At 38.4% G+C, this 16401-nt stretch overlaps 1 protein-coding gene across 1 annotated transcript; it reads left to right on the plus strand.

The window, feature by feature from the left end:
* Positions 1–8195: 8195 nt before the first annotated feature.
* LOC121506228 (tubulin alpha chain-like) lies at positions 8196–15589 on the plus strand. The gene is made up of 4 exons (XM_041781933.1): positions 8196–8327; positions 13391–13613; positions 14178–14326; positions 14418–15589. The coding sequence occupies exons 1-4, from the start codon at positions 8325–8327 to the stop codon at positions 15390–15392; spliced, it is 1350 nt and encodes a 449-aa protein (XP_041637867.1). The 5' UTR covers positions 8196–8324; the 3' UTR covers positions 15393–15589.
* Positions 15590–16401: the final 812 nt, after the last annotated feature.

The following is a 16401-nucleotide window of genomic DNA, read 5'->3' on the forward strand; positions in this document are numbered from 1 at the left end:
CAGGGAGTCTCTGTTACACTGCTAACAACATCTGAACACTTGAATCAGATAATAGGAAGATTAGTTTGTCCCATGACAAGCTGCAGAGCACACCAAGGATACAAGGATAACCTCAAATATCCCACTTTGCTGTTTAACCCTCATGCAAAGTTTATTCATTAAGATGAAATTGGGAGTTTACAGTGCTAAAGGGAATTAGAGTCATATTTTAGGGCGATCCACAACAGCCTCATGGCTTTAATCTTTACACATTTAGGGATAAAGGACTGTAATTAATTCAGATAACAAATGTGACTAATCTCTCCTCTCAGTGGCATCATCTTATTGATAATAGTCACCATGCTGCCTACACTCGACACCAGCTGAAGTAGAGTTTGTCCAACTGAAAACCCACAAACTCCTACTACTTCTCCATTTCCCGGCCAACCATTATCAGACACACTTCTCTAAACAAGTCGCTTCTACGTGGTTCTCAACTCAAATCAGAACAAAGAAAGACCAATTTGTCTTATTCTGACTCAAGTAAGTTACAGCAGCTGCTGAAACTCAATGAAATTTTACCATTTGAGCATTTTAGAAACTTCATTTCAAACCAAATACCTACTCTATTTTATTATACTTTATGTTTTCATTTGGCTCTAAATGACCATAGAACAGATTCGGACAGTAACTAAAATGTAATCTTAGAATCGTAAAAGTAAATATGGAAAACAAGTAAAGAACATAATACATATGAGCACAGTCTGACAATCTCAGATGATAATAAAGAATCTAATCATTTTCTATTGGCTAGAATTAATGATAGAAAAAGGGAAGTTTGATCAAGTTTGGAACAAATTTCTTTTTTCTTCAAGGGCTCAGCCTGTTAGATATTTACAGTTGCATAGATAAACTGTGTTGGAGGGTTAACTGACTGTCCTATATTTTTTTTCCTTTCTTGTTTTGTGTGTTTCTGTTTTATTTTGTTTTATTGTTTTGTTTTGCCTTTACTTGATTTTCCTATTGTCATTTTGAGCATGTATCAAAAAATTGTCAAAAAATCGTGAGTATCCGCTGTATATAAATTGAGAGATGGAAAAAATTATATAAATTTAAATAATAAAAAACAAAACTCTCTTCATTTAGGGCACATTCACATTCACAAAACTTCTCTCTTTTTTTTCCTTTGAAAGGCGTAATGCAAAAGCCATTTTCTCCACTTGTGGATAGAGTCTATAAAGTTCATGAAAAGTTTCACAGTTGGCAGATTCTTCCAGAGCTAGGATTTGGTAGTAGCTTACTTTCTTTGCTTTCTTGCAACCATAAACGTCTTCAAAAGGCATTCAGGTATTTTCCCAAGAAACAGAGAGGTAAAAGAGAAATAAAGTTTCTCCATTTAGCTGCTTCTTTTCAGTCCAAAAGGTTTGCAGGTATGGAGAACCAAAAAACATGACCACAGTCTGCAGAAACCACCCCACATCCCCTCCAGCAAGAACATGGTGAACCACTCAACTTTGATTTCTGGTTTGGGATAATAAAGAATGGCATCAGATGTTTCCAGCAAAAATCCCGCCATAATAAAGGTTTTGTGGGGGAGGAGATATTTTTCCAGATTTGAAGCCATATTTTCTCTGAAATGACTATATTAGCTTCTTTTTCCCAGTGCTGTCTGATAAATGTCTGTTGTATTCCTGTTGACCAAAGCGAAGCTTACCAGTAACACCCTTCAGACTTTTTCCAGCATAACCATCGATATATACTTGTATTAGTTCAGCCAAAACAGCAGTCTTTATTTCATTTATAAAGAAGTGGCAGATCTACAGGTAGTGATACAAATCTCCTGTTCATTTTAATTTTTGAACCATTTTAACTATTTTAGTTCATTTTTGTTTTCTTCATATAAAATGAAACTCCTTGTTTTTCATTACTGCTTTGTATTCTCTTTAATTTCTTCTGTAATTGACTCAACATCATTGTAAATGAGGGTTTCCCTCCTTCAGTGGCCTTCCAAGTATACAGACAGTTGATCAAGGTTGTTTTTGGTTTTATTGGTAATGGTTAATGTGTTTTACATGGTACAATCTCCATTATTTAGTAAACTAATTAAAACTAAAGTTTTGAAGTCATGATATTTCTACTACTTGAAAGCATCTCTTGCAATTTCTCTTGCAACATTTTATGTGCAATATGATATAATAACTATCCTACACAACAGGTCCAAGTCTTTATCTTGACCTTAAATATGCATGACATTATAAAGGTCAAAAAGCACACTAGATGTCAATGAAAACAATTGCTTTTACTTCTTTATTTTCCGTTATCTAAAACATTGATGGGCAACCAGTGGCCCGGGGGCCACATGCAGCCCTCCTCCTCACTCAATGCGGCCTGTGAGTCAATAGAGATTCCATAATAAAGGCGAAAAGGAATGCCCGTCTCTGTTCCAAAACGAGCAGTTCACACAAAGGTGTAACAGAGCCATGTCCACCCGAGCTTACACACACACACACACCCCGGCGTCCCGTAATCAAATGGCAGCCGCTGCCCGAGCTGCTGCTTTTAATGAAACTCGAAACTCTGTATTTCTTGGTTCAAAACTTTGTATTTTCCAAATGAAATACGGGGAAAATAACATGAACATTCATTTTGATCGGTTAGATCCAACAGACTTTTTTCCTCCATGTTTCTGAGTTGGAGGTCCGACTTTAAGCAGTGTCAAAGCGCACATATTTACATCGGAGGTCAGAAACTTCACAGTACCGAGCTCACTTGAACACATCATGGAACTTTTCAGACGCTGCTGTGAGCAGAGATGTCTGCTGTCTCCTCTCCTGTACAGAGTGTGATCAACTCTCTAGCCTCACAGTCTCTCCAGTTAATCCACATTATTCTGTTTTATCCCACTGTTGTTTTCTCCGATAAAATGCCGCTCGATTAAACTGCACTGGTTTTTAAATCTCCTGTTTATGGAGACAGCAGCACACACTCGCTGTTGCGGAATGCCGTGACGTTCTTTCACACTCATTGCGGAAAATTCTGTTAAGGCTCTGATACTACCTCTCAATCTGGATCAGAGGTGGGGCGAGATCGACCCCCCATTTCACAATGGTCGCTTTCATACAGAACGCCGTTGCAGAACAAAGGCATAACACACACGGAAAAGAGAGGCAGTGTGAAAGTAGCTAATGCCGAACAAAATGAAACTGTGATCATGAAGAAAACATGTTAAAACCTGCCATGAAAACATGAAAAATAGAAGAAAATGTGTCATTCTCTTTGATAAATCAAACATATTAGGTTGTCAACACATATTTAAAGATATAATTGGCTATTCCTATCATAATCTTTTAAATGCACTTGAACAAAAAGGTAGATGTGCAATAAAATACACCAAAATGAGTAAGTAATATGTTCAATATGTTCAAAATCATTATATATTGGCTTAAGTCTTATATCTAACTGACTGAATGAAGTATTTGTATTTGAGCTTAAAAATAAAATGGTAAAATAGATAGTGATGAAAGCTACATATTTGTTAATTGAGAGCATCCAGCAACAAAAACAAAATGGCCCTCTGGCAGTGAGAATGAAAAAAATGAGGCCCTCTCAGTAACCATAGTTGCCCATCCCTGATCTAAATCCTTCCATCTACAGTTTCACTTTATAAGCTTCTATGAAGCTAAGGAATCTTGTATGTGATTCTTTTCTTGCTTAGAGAAGCACAACAAATATTGTACTGCGTACAGTGACAGCAAAGGCTTTCGATTCTATTTCATTCCTTTTACTCAAACAACCACAAAGACAGAGAAAGGAAGTGGTGGTCCAAAAGATGCCAAAAATGCACTTTATGTCTGAGGAAATGACAGCCGGCAACCGATTTGTGCAAACTGGTAGCCTAGGACTTCTATTTTTGCAGCCATGATATCATTTGTCTTTTTACTAGCATCACACTGAAGCTAAAAAATCAGGTATTGTGACACATTTTTTTACTCGCTGACACATATTTGATTTTCCTCACAACATTCTCACTTCCTTACCTATAAAACGCTGTAAGCTTAAATCAATCTGAAGGTACAGCACCCTTTTCCTGTACCATGCTTTAAACAACCACAACACTTTTATTTTCATGGCATGATCATGTAGATCAGTGAAAATACAGTACCCTGTGTTGCATTTTGGCATCAACTGTTTGTCAGGAGGTTTTCCTGATCCGGTCTGATGCCAGAACGAATCAATGTGTGTTTTTTTTTTTTTTTAAGATTTATTTTTGGGCATTTATCAGATAGGGGAGTACAGTGGATAGAGTCGGAAACAGGGTCAAGAGTGGGGCAGCGACATGCGGTAAAGGGCCTCAGGCTGGATTCGAACCCGGGCTGCCCATGTACATGGGCAGCGCCTTTAACCACTAGGCCACCTGCTTCCCATCAATGTGTGTTTTAATGGGTTGACATGACCATGCCCTGAAAAGAATGCATTTTAATTGTTTACGGAGAGTGTTCAGTGTTTTCTTTTTTGACTACATGAACACAATCACAGAGGACCTTCAACATACTGTTTCTGAATCCAGAGAGCGCTCCTTTCTACAGTTTTAGAATCTGAGCAGCCATTTTTCATCAATCTTCTCTATCAAATCAACATTACCTTGAGTTTTAACTTGCTTTCAAGACATTTCAATTGCTGATGACAGATACGACTTCTTCATATTTTGATGTATGCAAAATTGAACGGTTTTTACCCTGTCATATGAAATGCTTTGGAGCTTTTGCACCAAAACTATCTGTTTGTCTGAGTTTATAACAACATGACAAAGAAAAGCATCCAAGCTGTGAGCAGAAGTGAGAGACAGAAACAGTTTACAGCCTCACTGCTGAGGAAGATGTAAAAAAAAAAAAAGTAATCTGCAGACCTCCGAGGGGGCGAGAGGACGAAACACAAGACATGAAAAAGATCTCTATTATCGGACTATCGCAAAAAATATCTCCCCTATCCAAAAAAGAAAAAGAAAAAGAAAAGATGCTTACGGGAGTGTTTGAAGAGGAATGAGATGTTCAGGGGATGAAGCTATAGGCTCCGGAGGACTGGAGGGTGTGTTTGAGGATTATGAGGACGTTTACATTCAGAGCTGACGGCCTGCAGCGATGAGCTCCAGCCTCTGAAGCCGCATGGATCAGCTCTGCATTCCTGTAAAGAGTGATGGACAGGTGGAGTTCAGAAAAAGAGATAAGTGGGCTGAAAAGTGAATTCAAGAGAAAGAAACTATGAGCTTTCTTCTCCTAAGTGTTATGTCATAACACCTCACATGTTGCTGCTGCAAAAATCTCATACAAATATATCTATAATTCTAAAAACAATAATGAAAACCACAAATAAACACGACTTGACACTTACTTGGCATAAAAGGGTTGAGGAAATGTCTATGCAGCTTTCTGCATCCAACAAATTGCAGGAATAGAAAAAGCCAAAGTGGAATATTAAAAGCAAGGACACTAAGACTTGCCTGGGTATTGCATTAGGTAAAACAATGTTTTTAAAATAGGAAAAAAAGAAATACAATTAAGTTAGAGCTGTAAAACAATACTACACGGCCATACATTTGTCTCTTTTTGGTGTGGATCATCAATTTCTTCTATATAGAACATAAGAAATGATTTTTTTTCTTCTAATAGTACTGCTTTAAATTTTATATCTTTATATTATTTTCTGGGGTTGAATTGTTGCTGTGCATGACTGCAAAAACATTGCACCCTTTTTGACACGTATAAAGTTTAAACAATCATAAAAAGGCAAACAAGTCAACAGGATAAAGCTAAACACAGAAAGGTAATGACTGTATTTTCATACCGTGGCTGAATGAAAAACTAAAAGGATGAGGGCTCCACCTAGTGGCTTAAAGGTATATTGCATCCATGGATCAATGCATTGATGCCTGCAGCAGTCTTGCAGATTTGATTTACTGATACAATAAATAAACAGCTTATAAAATATGTTTTTTGATAATTTAGACTTTAATTAACTCTTTTTTATTCTACAAATGACTCAACTATGGAGTATTTAAAATGACCTTCAACCTAAAGCAATTTTTGTTATCATTAGTCATGTTATATACTATTCTGACACAGTCAACTATGATTCATTTTAGTACTTAAAGTAGTTATTTTTTTTTATACATCTATATATTTAAATTTTCAACACGTGACAGGTTAGCACAGAGTATTCTTACAGATACTCTGGCTGTGTATAGCTTTCTTCTACAGATTAAAGGGTGTCCCAGGTGTACAAAATACTGGTCAAATGTGCTGGTAAAACTGTTGTCATGTTCTCATGACTTAAATGATCTAAATGATCCAGTCAAGCAGAAAGAACACAATAATGGAGCTGTTCTAAACTGGTCTAGCCTGAGGATCCACCAGCATCTCCTTAAATGAGAAATCGCCACCTAAGTACGCAATAATTTTCAACCCCTTTTTTTATTTAATGGAAAAAGCCGCAATTTGATTTTAGATGTGATATGATTGAACAAGGAGGTGCAATGAAACAATTCTGTTGTTTTTCTGTTTTATATAGTCATAAAAAAAGGTGTTTTATACATATATATACACTACCGCTCAACGTTTGGGAGCACTGGCAAATGTCTCTGTTTTCCAAAGAAAAACATTTTCATTTCAACACTGTCAGTCCTCTGCATCAATTTCCTAGTATGGCTGCTAATCCAAGTTAATCATGTTGAACAGCTAAAAACCATTTCACTAATAAGGGAGCAAAAAGACTGGACAATGGAAGACCGGAAGAAGGTGTTGTGCACAGATGTGTCCAAGTTTGAGGTCTTTGGATTAAACAGAAGAACATTTTTGAGATGCAGAACAAATAAAAGGATGCAAGAACAGTGCTGAAAACCATCAGTCAAGCGAGGTGGAGGCAGCGTGATGGTCTGGGGGGCTTTGGAGCTGGTAGAACAGGAGGTTTGTAAAGAGTTGAAGGGACCTTGATGAAGGAAAGCTATTACAAAATGTTGCAATCCCATGCCATACCCTGTGGACAGCACTTGCTTGGGGCGAATTTCATCCTACAATAGGATAATGACCCAAAACACACCTCCAAAATGTCTACGAAATATTTAAAGAATAAACAGTCAGCCAGAATTCTGACCGTAATGGAGTGACCACTACAGTCTTTGGATCTGAACCCTATTGAGCTGTTGTGGGAGGAGCTTAACCATATGGTATGAAGGAAGACTCCATCAAGCCAATCCATCTAGTGGGAGTTTCTCCAAGAAGCATGGGGTGAAATTTCATCAGATTACCTTGAAAACTGACAGCTAGAATGCCTAAGGTCTGCACGGCTGTAATTGCTGCAAAAGGTGTTTGTATCTATAAAGGCAAGTTTAAAGAACATTTTTCATTAAAATCATTATTTCAAAATCAATCAATGTCAGCATGCCCAGTTCATTTGCTTGTCATATTCAGACTAGTTTCAAGAGTGTTTCCATGGAAAACAAGAAAAATTCCAAGTGATCCCAAACTTTTGAGCAGTAGTGTATATAAATATATATAAAAGTGTCATAAAAGGGTGTTTTTGTTGAAGTAAGGATGGCAATTTAGAATAAGCCAAAGTAATATTTAGAAAATTATATGCAAGTATAATTTTCAAGGACTATGTGTTGTGAATACATTACTTTTATACTACTACAGTATATTATGTGGTTTACAAAGAATCTTAGAGATGAATGTAAAGTTGTTTCATGCCTGAAGAGAATTAAAAGTTACATTTTGCAGTCAATATACAAGCATCACTGGTTTACTTATGTATGCTTTTGAAAAAGAACAGTAACATTTAAATGGCTTCTCTATCAAGATTGGAAAAATCAGACACATCTAAATAAGAAATAAACATTAAGACTAATTGAAAAAATTAATACAACACTGAGCCAATGGAAAAAAATAGAGAAATGAAATGCTGCTCAGTAGGAAAAAAGAAATTTTATTTCCATTCCAAATTATTTCTTTTTTTTTAAGGTTTTGTGATGATCAAAATTTGAAAAAAAAAAGTTCATTTCAAGTGCACTGAATCACAATCACTTCAGGATCATGTGAAAGCCTCGGGATGTTGCTTTTACTCTGAAGAGGTCAAACAGGAAGACATAGCTCACTGTAAAAAAAGAGTATAAAACAGAACAAAGCTGCAGCTGTTGAAGGCTCCTCCTCATCCTCCTCCGCCCCCCTGTAGTAGCTATAAAAGTGTGTGTGTCTCACACTGACAGGACTACACTCACAGGGATCTCATTATAGGTGCACTGTGAGACCTTAAACTTCTTCTTCTTCTCTGAAAAAGACAATCAGAACAGCAATATGGTGAGTATCATAACATTGTTGCTATCATTTCTTATCTTTAGTAGACAAAAGAGCAACATTTTTTGTATTTTAGGTGCTAATTTTCAGAACATGAGTGACTTTTGTGAAGTTCTTGTGCAATAACTTGTTGCTTTCCCTCTAAAATTTGTAAAAATGGATCTATTGTCTATTGTTTCCACTTCACTGGGCCCAAGTCTGTTTCTGGAGTAACTTTCTGGCCTTGCCGCAGCGCATAAACCTCATTTATTTATTTAAACATAAAGTCAATCAGTGGAAACATGCTACCAGGCATGTGGCTCTGGCTCCAGTAAAGGTTAACTGTTTCCATATGGGCACTGGAGGCCTTGCCTGTGTTAGTGTGGCTGCTTTTGGGAATGCTGATGTGGCTTCCAGAGGGCTGCTTGTGCGTTTTTGCATTTCTATTTCTGCTGCTCAACCTCACGCTGATAAGCTGCTGCATTCCTGCTGTGTTAAACTGAAAGATTAATGCGTCAATGAGACACACCATGGACTGAAAAATAAAAAAAATCTGCTCACATGCACAGATAAGCCTGGGATCAACATTTCTACAAGCTAAAGAGTCTTATGTTCATTCTTCAGAGTTCAGGAAGCTGACCTTTTCCCTTTTGACTTTGTCCCTTCATAACTTGGTTGCAAACAGAGGGTGTGTTGTAATGTTTGCAGGCCTTTTTGATAAGCTAGGAGTGAGGAAAAGTCACTTCTTTGAAAGGAAAGGTCTGTTTTTCACATATGCTGGCTCTTCCTGTGGGGCCATTTGGTATGCAGCATAAAGGGGAGGAGGTGTGGGGACTCTTCCTGTCTTTGGAGTTGCTTTTTTACCTCAAAAAGTACATAAAAGTGTGTCTTATTAACATCACATTTTGGTTTCAGGCATCAGAACAGTCTGCTAAAGTCATTCAAGTCCAGAAAACCACGATTTTCAGCATAACAATCACCCCTCCATTTCATTGTCATTTGTGAAATGCTGATTTTTATCTGATTCTGCTGTTTTCCTGGTATAGAGCGACTTAAAACACAATGTTCCTCTGTGTTTCGGAGGCCCCAAACGTCAGTTGTGACGTAGTTTAAGGACAAGATACAGGAAGCTAGATAATAACTCCGTTTACCACCCTGAAGTCAATTTCACAGGCCGTGTGTCTGTGTAAACACGAGCGGATGTGGAGTGTTGTAACACCAGGCCTTCACTTCCACATTTTTTAGTTCCCGCTAACAGATGTCAAAACTATACAGCTAAAAAAAAACAGCAAGAAATGGAAAGTACTTGCTGGACATGGGCTGTAACTTCTATTTTGATGGTATATTTAAACAGCAGCACAAACGGGTTAGTGGGTTAGAGTATATCTGTCTCTCTGTGTGGGAAGCATGATTGAAGGTTCACTCAAAATAGCCGGCTGCTGAGCTAGCTGCCATCGCCATACTTGGCAACTCCCCTGTGAGGGTGTCAGACAGCGACCCCCCTTCTGCGGCCTATCACAGGCGTTTTTTAGGGGGGAGGGGGAGGCAGAGGGATCAAAATTCAAAACAATCCAAAAGCCCACAATGAAAAGCAGAAAATAATGACAAGTTTAAGCACAAATTAGGGCTGAAGTTTCAGTTTCTGGTGGTATTTATAACTGAACAGTTTATCTTAGTAGTGGGCCTTTTTAAATAGAAACCATGTTACATGTCTAGCATTTTCAGCCACCAATTTATGACTTTAAGGCTAAAACAAACTTTTTAATTTTTGCATAATTTAAACCAACAATTTCAAGTATTTTTCTAATAATTTGAGCTTGGAATGCACTGATAACAATACCAGAATTAGTGCCAATGCCAAGCCAAAATACTTTTATTCATAAAACATTGCAGATTTTCTACTTAACATTATTTTACAGTGAAATGTTAGCCTGTCATTATTTGAGCTGTGAGATAATTAGACCCGTGTCTGCAGTTTGATGATATTTCAAAAATCAGTGAGGACAACAAAAGTAGAGCACAATACAAACCATGCACTGCTAGATTGTCAAGACAGAAGGTAAGGAGCTTTTGGTGAAGGTAAAAAAAAAACTTTTAAATAATTTTAAGAACTAAAATGGCATTGCTAACTATTCACATTTGTAATCTGTATTTGAGTGCTACATTAAGCTGAAATAATGAAACCTTTAGCTGAATATTTCAGCTTTTGTTGCATCACTTCAAAGATTTTATTCATTTATTTCACACTTGTTTTATTTTCTATTCTGTATTCAGTATTTTTAGCTGTGATTAAAGTTCCATGTCCATTACTAACTTTTGTCAATCTGCATTCCCCTCGGAATTTGATTGCAACATTTAGCGTCAAGATTAAGCAGCAGACTCAATGTTAAATATTTAAAATGTTTTCTATGCAGGCCTGAAAAACCCAGCAAATGGGTTCTCCCAAGTTGTGTGTCATTGATATCAATCATTTTCCATTTAAACCCATTTTAAAGCCTCTTTTGATCTATTTTTGCAGCTTTTCACTATTTTTTTCTTCAAGTTTTTGCCACTTTTAATCCATTTTGACAAATGACACCATATTTTTCTTTTTAAACTATTGCATTATTTTTCCCTTAAAGTTATTTCAGTTCCTTTTACTTAATTCTCTGGCATCCTGACGTATGTGCAGGTCATGGCTTAGCCATTAAGTCTGGCTTTACTTTCCAATGGTTTATTAAATGCACCCGGTCACAAGGGTAGCATTAGCCAGAAAAGGTTATTCTGTTTTTTAGTAAAGGGGTTTAAATTTTGAAAACAGCTACATTCTACAACAGCAGTGTTAATTTTGGCAGCTATTTTTAATTTTAGTCTTAGTCTTTAGATGAAATGTCTTTTACTTGTAGTCCCATTTTAGTCGTTTCTAGCCATTTTAGTTTTAGTCGAGTTCTAGTCGGCAAAAACTCAAAAACATTTTAGTCTAGTTTTAGTCCATAAACGGTCCTCACATTTTCGTCTTTACTTTTAGTCCAAGCATTTATTTTCTTGCTTAAATCTGGTACCAAACCATGGCAGTGTGTTCTCTGCACTGTCAAACCTGGGGTCCCTGCTTTCTACAGCTGAGAGGCAGAATAGCTACAGATGCATTGTTTTTTTGTTTTTTTTTGTCTTAGTCTAGTTTTTGTCATGGAAAAAAAGACTATCAACAAACATTTTAGTCATAGTTTTAGTTGACAAAATTAACACTGTACTACAGCATACGTAATAAAATTCATGTTGAATATAAAAAAATTACTTATCAAAGATTAACTTAACAATGGACTATGTTTTTCCGGACCTCCATGGGCTCCAAAAAGCTCTACCCTTTATCCCCCCTTGTGTTTCAAAAGAATAAAGCCCAAATCTTTCTTTAGGCATGGAAAACTGGTTTATGTACTTTAGTTCCCTTATATTTTACTGAAGAAAGTAGGTCATTCAATCCTATTAAAGTCATACCACTAATTCAAAGATCATTTCTGATAAAAAGCTTTTAAGAGAAGAAATATCTTCTGTTTGTAAAGTAGAATATAACTGGTCTTATAGGACAAACATTTTTGTCTTCCCTTTGCTGGAAGCCCATTATTTGTTTTGCTAAAGTAGCCTCACTGGAAAAACATGACAAGCAGCTCGGTGGAGATGCTTCAGATTCAGCTTTAGGCTCAAGGAGGGACATCTCAAGAATTTCACAACAACTTGAAGATTTCACTGGCTCGTGTGTTTGCTCTAGAAATCAAGTTAGAGGTCGTGGTAATAGCTACAGCTGCCATAAAGTTAACTCGTAAAAGAAATAATTTACTTTTAAAGCATTTCAGAGTTTAGTTTCCCAACTCTATGTAGGTTTAAGAGCAGACTTACAAAGACAAACGTGCATATTATAACTGTAATACTTGACATGTTTGTCTCAGGTTACCAGTAACAGCTGGCCTCTTGTTGACAGACTAACTGCTACAATAGTGCAAACACACACAGCAGGACAAAGCAGTTTTTTATCAGCAAACACACAACCTAGCACCTCATTAGGGGGTCTGCCTTTCATTCTGTCTCACAACATTTACGTTTCTTATCACTTTCATCTTCTCCTGAAGAGGCCAGCTGAGCAGAAGCTGCTGCATCTTTAACTCCCTCAGGCCAGATTTCCCTCCTAAATGATGGGACCATACTTGTTTCAGTCCTCGCCAAGCCTGCACCCACTGCCCCCTTTTAAACTCCACCCCCCACCCTCATTACAGGGAATACTTCAGCAGGGTGTGGAGGCACTTTGGCCCCTACTGACTATCTGTCATGTTAGTGTTAATAACCTCTGCTTGAGTATTTAGATCACTGACTCTTGACTGGACATGTCACATCCTACTTTGAGGATTTAACGGTTTTCTGTGAAGTCTGCAGATAAATTATCCTATGCTGCAAATATTTCAAAGTGTGGTTGAAAAGTCAGTTTTACAGGACATTTTTTGAAGCTTGCAGCTGCCAGTTCCTGCAGGTTGAGACACATTTAAAGCAGAAATATCCAGAGTAGTGGGTAAAATCTGAATGTTTGGTTTGCTTGAGCAACTCTCTGGTTGTCAACGGTTATTTTTCAGAAGATTGCAGCATGCACAAAAAGAGAAGTATCAGTATTAAGATGTCCTTAATAATGGTTTGACTTTAATACAAGTAAAATTTGACTTAGGGTTGGTTTGTGAAATCAAAATTAGTGAACATTTTCTTATTTTTCTATATCTTCAAAGTGATCCCTCACTCTAAAAGATGCTGCTTACTTGTGATGGATTATTTTTCTCTGCAAATTTTTCTGCTCAAACCTCCTCTGTAACAGTTTTTCTCATTAAATCTGAGCTTTAGTTGAAATCATCTGCAGCTGAAGACAGATTCAAAGAAGAGGAAAATCTTTATAAGTGACCTAGCACTAAAAAGTTTGTTTTAAAGTAGAAATACTGACATGGAGTTTAAGCAAAATTTAGAAGTCTAAATATTGTTTGGACTGCATGTTGAATTTCCCTACATTATTTTGGAATCACAATAGGAAAGTGAAGAATAAAATGCTAATAAAACCTTAATTATTCCCTCCACAGCGTGAGTGTATCTCCATCCATGTCGGCCAGGCTGGTGTCCAGATGGGCAACACCTGCTGGGAGCTGTACTGTCTGGAACACGGCATCCAGCCGGACGGCCACATGCCCAGTGAGAAGCCCTCCACTGGCTACGACGACTCCTTCACTACTTTCTTCAGCGAGACCGGCACTGGGAAGTACGTCCCCAGAGCCATCTTTGTCGACCTGGAGCCCACGGTCATCGGTGAGTCTATGAAGTTCTCCTGTCTTAAAGACAAAACAGCATGGGGTACTGTAGTTTTTTGCAGGAGTTTACTCTTTGAACTTGTGTACCTGTGAGTCACAGTATCAAGGTCCTGCTTGAAGACCTTTAAAGATCTGTAGCAGTTGATTTGTTTTTATGGAAACATTTTGGGTCAAAGACAGTAAAGCTATAAAGACTGAACTAGCTGATCATTACCTTTATTACCCTGTAAGTCCAAGGACAGTTAAGCAATCTAGATGAAGTTGAATATCAGGAAGAGCTCCCTGTAGTTGACTCAACCTTTTCTAGGTCAACAAAACTTTACTGTGAGCACGTCCTGCCTGGAAATAAGCAAATACAAATCAGGTATAACTGTTAATGATGGGTGCATACATTTGAAGCTGATTTAAAGAGGGAATACCACAATGTAGCCCACCTTTGTTGATGGCATCATATATAAAAATGCTCACTTGTTAGCTTAAACTTGTATAGCTTCTGTAATCTCATTAACTGTAACTACAAACTGGTTCACGTCCCTTCATCTGTATGTCTTCTCTGTTACAGATGAGGTCCGCACGGGCACATACCGCCAGCTCTTCCACCCTGAGCAGCTGATCTCAGGAAAGGAGGACGCTGCCAACAACTACGCCCGCGGTCACTACACTGTCGGGAAAGAGCACATTGACTCTGTGCTGGACAGGATCCGCAAACTGGTACAAATAAACATTTGAGACCAAGTATTGATATAAATTTGTGGTGATTTGTCAAGGAAAAAAAACAACATATTCTATCTTTCCTGTTCAGTCTGACCAGTGCACCGGGCTCCAAGGATTCCTCGTCTTCCACTCCTTCGGTGGAGGAACCGGCTCTGGCTTCACCTCCTTGCTAATGGAGCGCCTCTCTGTCGACTTTGGAAAGAAATCCAAGCTTGAGTTCGCCATCTACCCTGCTCCTCAGGTGTCCACCGCTGTAGTCGAGCCATATAACTCCATCCTGACCACCCACACCACCCTGGAGCACTCCGATTGCGCCTTCATGGTGGACAATGAAGCAATCTACGACATCTGCCGCAGGAACCTGGACATCGAGCGTCCATCATACACCAATCTGAACCGCCTTATCAGTCAGATTGTGTCGTCAATCACCGCTTCTTTGCGCTTTGATGGCGCCTTGAACGTGGACTTGACTGAGTTTCAGACCAACTTGGTGCCCTATCCAAGAATCCACTTCCCCTTGGCTACATACGCTCCGGTTATCTCTGCTGAGAAAGCATACCATGAGCAGCTCACTGTAGCTGAAATCACCAATTCCTGCTTTGAGCCAGCCAACCAGATGGTCAAATGTGACCCACGTCATGGAAAGTACATGGCATGCTGCCTGCTGTACCGAGGTGATGTCGTTCCCAAAGACGTCAACACGGCAATCAGCAACATCAAAACCAAGCGATCCATCCAGTTTGTGGACTGGTGCCCTACTGGGTTCAAGGTGGGAATCAACTACCAGCCACCCACCGTGGTTCCTGGAGGAGATCTCGCCAAGGTGCAGCGAGCTGTGTGCATGCTTAGCAACACCACAGCTATTGCAGAGGCATGGGCACGACTTGATCACAAGTTTGACCTCATGTACGCCAAGAGGGCCTTTGTGCACTGGTATGTGGGGGAGGGGATGGAGGAGGGTGAGTTCTCAGAGGCCAGGGAAGACATGGCCGCCCTGGAGAAGGACTACGAGGAGGTCGGAGTCGATTCGTTTGAGGATGAAGAAGAGGGGGAGGAGTATTAAAGACAGGGTGAAGTTCATTCAGATGAAACAAGTTGATCAGAAGTGTTGATGATTTGTAGACCACTTAAAACACTTGTGTAACTGCGAGAAGCTGTATGTCCAGATTAGTGCAGCGGTGTTTGGTTTAAAGAATATCTCTCAGATGAGAGAAAGGATGTGCCTTTAATGCCTTTTCTAAATAAAACCATTAACATTCATCTCTCCTGGTCAGATCTTTTTTGTTTGAGATTATAAAAAAAGAAATAGATGGTGAAGATGAAAAGAATGGGATAATATCATCAGCATACTGATATTAGTAGATGAAAACTTAAAAAGTTGATCATAAGTAATGGTCATATGGACATTTCTGCAGATATCGATGTGCGAAAAAGTTATTGCAGTTTAAAGCAGGATGAATACACCTACCTGAGCTGCTACTTCTATTCTCTAATTTAAATATTTACACTTCAGAATTCGTTTTTTGTCTTATTTCAAGCATTTTTGTTTGGATTGTCTCCGGGAGCCACCTGCTGTTGAATTAGGAGAATTAATTTTTAACAACAGGTCAGTTTTAATACAAGAAAGACTTGGTATTCTTGACATTTAAAAACCCAGTGTATATTTCAGTATTGGCTAGAACATTGGTTCCCAACCTGGGGTCCGGGCGCCAAAGATCTCAGGAGGAACCTGAGGCGTTGTCTGCTCTGAGGCTGCCAAAAATCAATGTGCAAATATTGACTAAAACCATGAAACAGCAGTTATGTAGTAGTTCACACAAAGGTCTTTTGATAAGAATAGCATGCATAGTTCATTTTTAGGGTTTTATCAGTGAAACAGTTAAGATCTATGTTAATTTTTGATGGCAGTGTGTCACTTTTTCCTCTCTATTGGGACCTGGGAGGTCCCTGCTTTTGTTAGGTACATGTAAGGGGGACGCCAAGGAGAAATGATTGGGTAACACTGGACTAGGGTATGATTGGAAATCAGCTTATCAGCAAAAATCTTATCTTATGCAACCCTAAAAAGAAGT

This window comes from Cheilinus undulatus, linkage group 24 (genome assembly GCF_018320785.1).
Source record: "Cheilinus undulatus linkage group 24, ASM1832078v1, whole genome shotgun sequence".
Taxonomy (NCBI): Eukaryota; Metazoa; Chordata; class Actinopteri; order Labriformes; family Labridae; genus Cheilinus; species Cheilinus undulatus.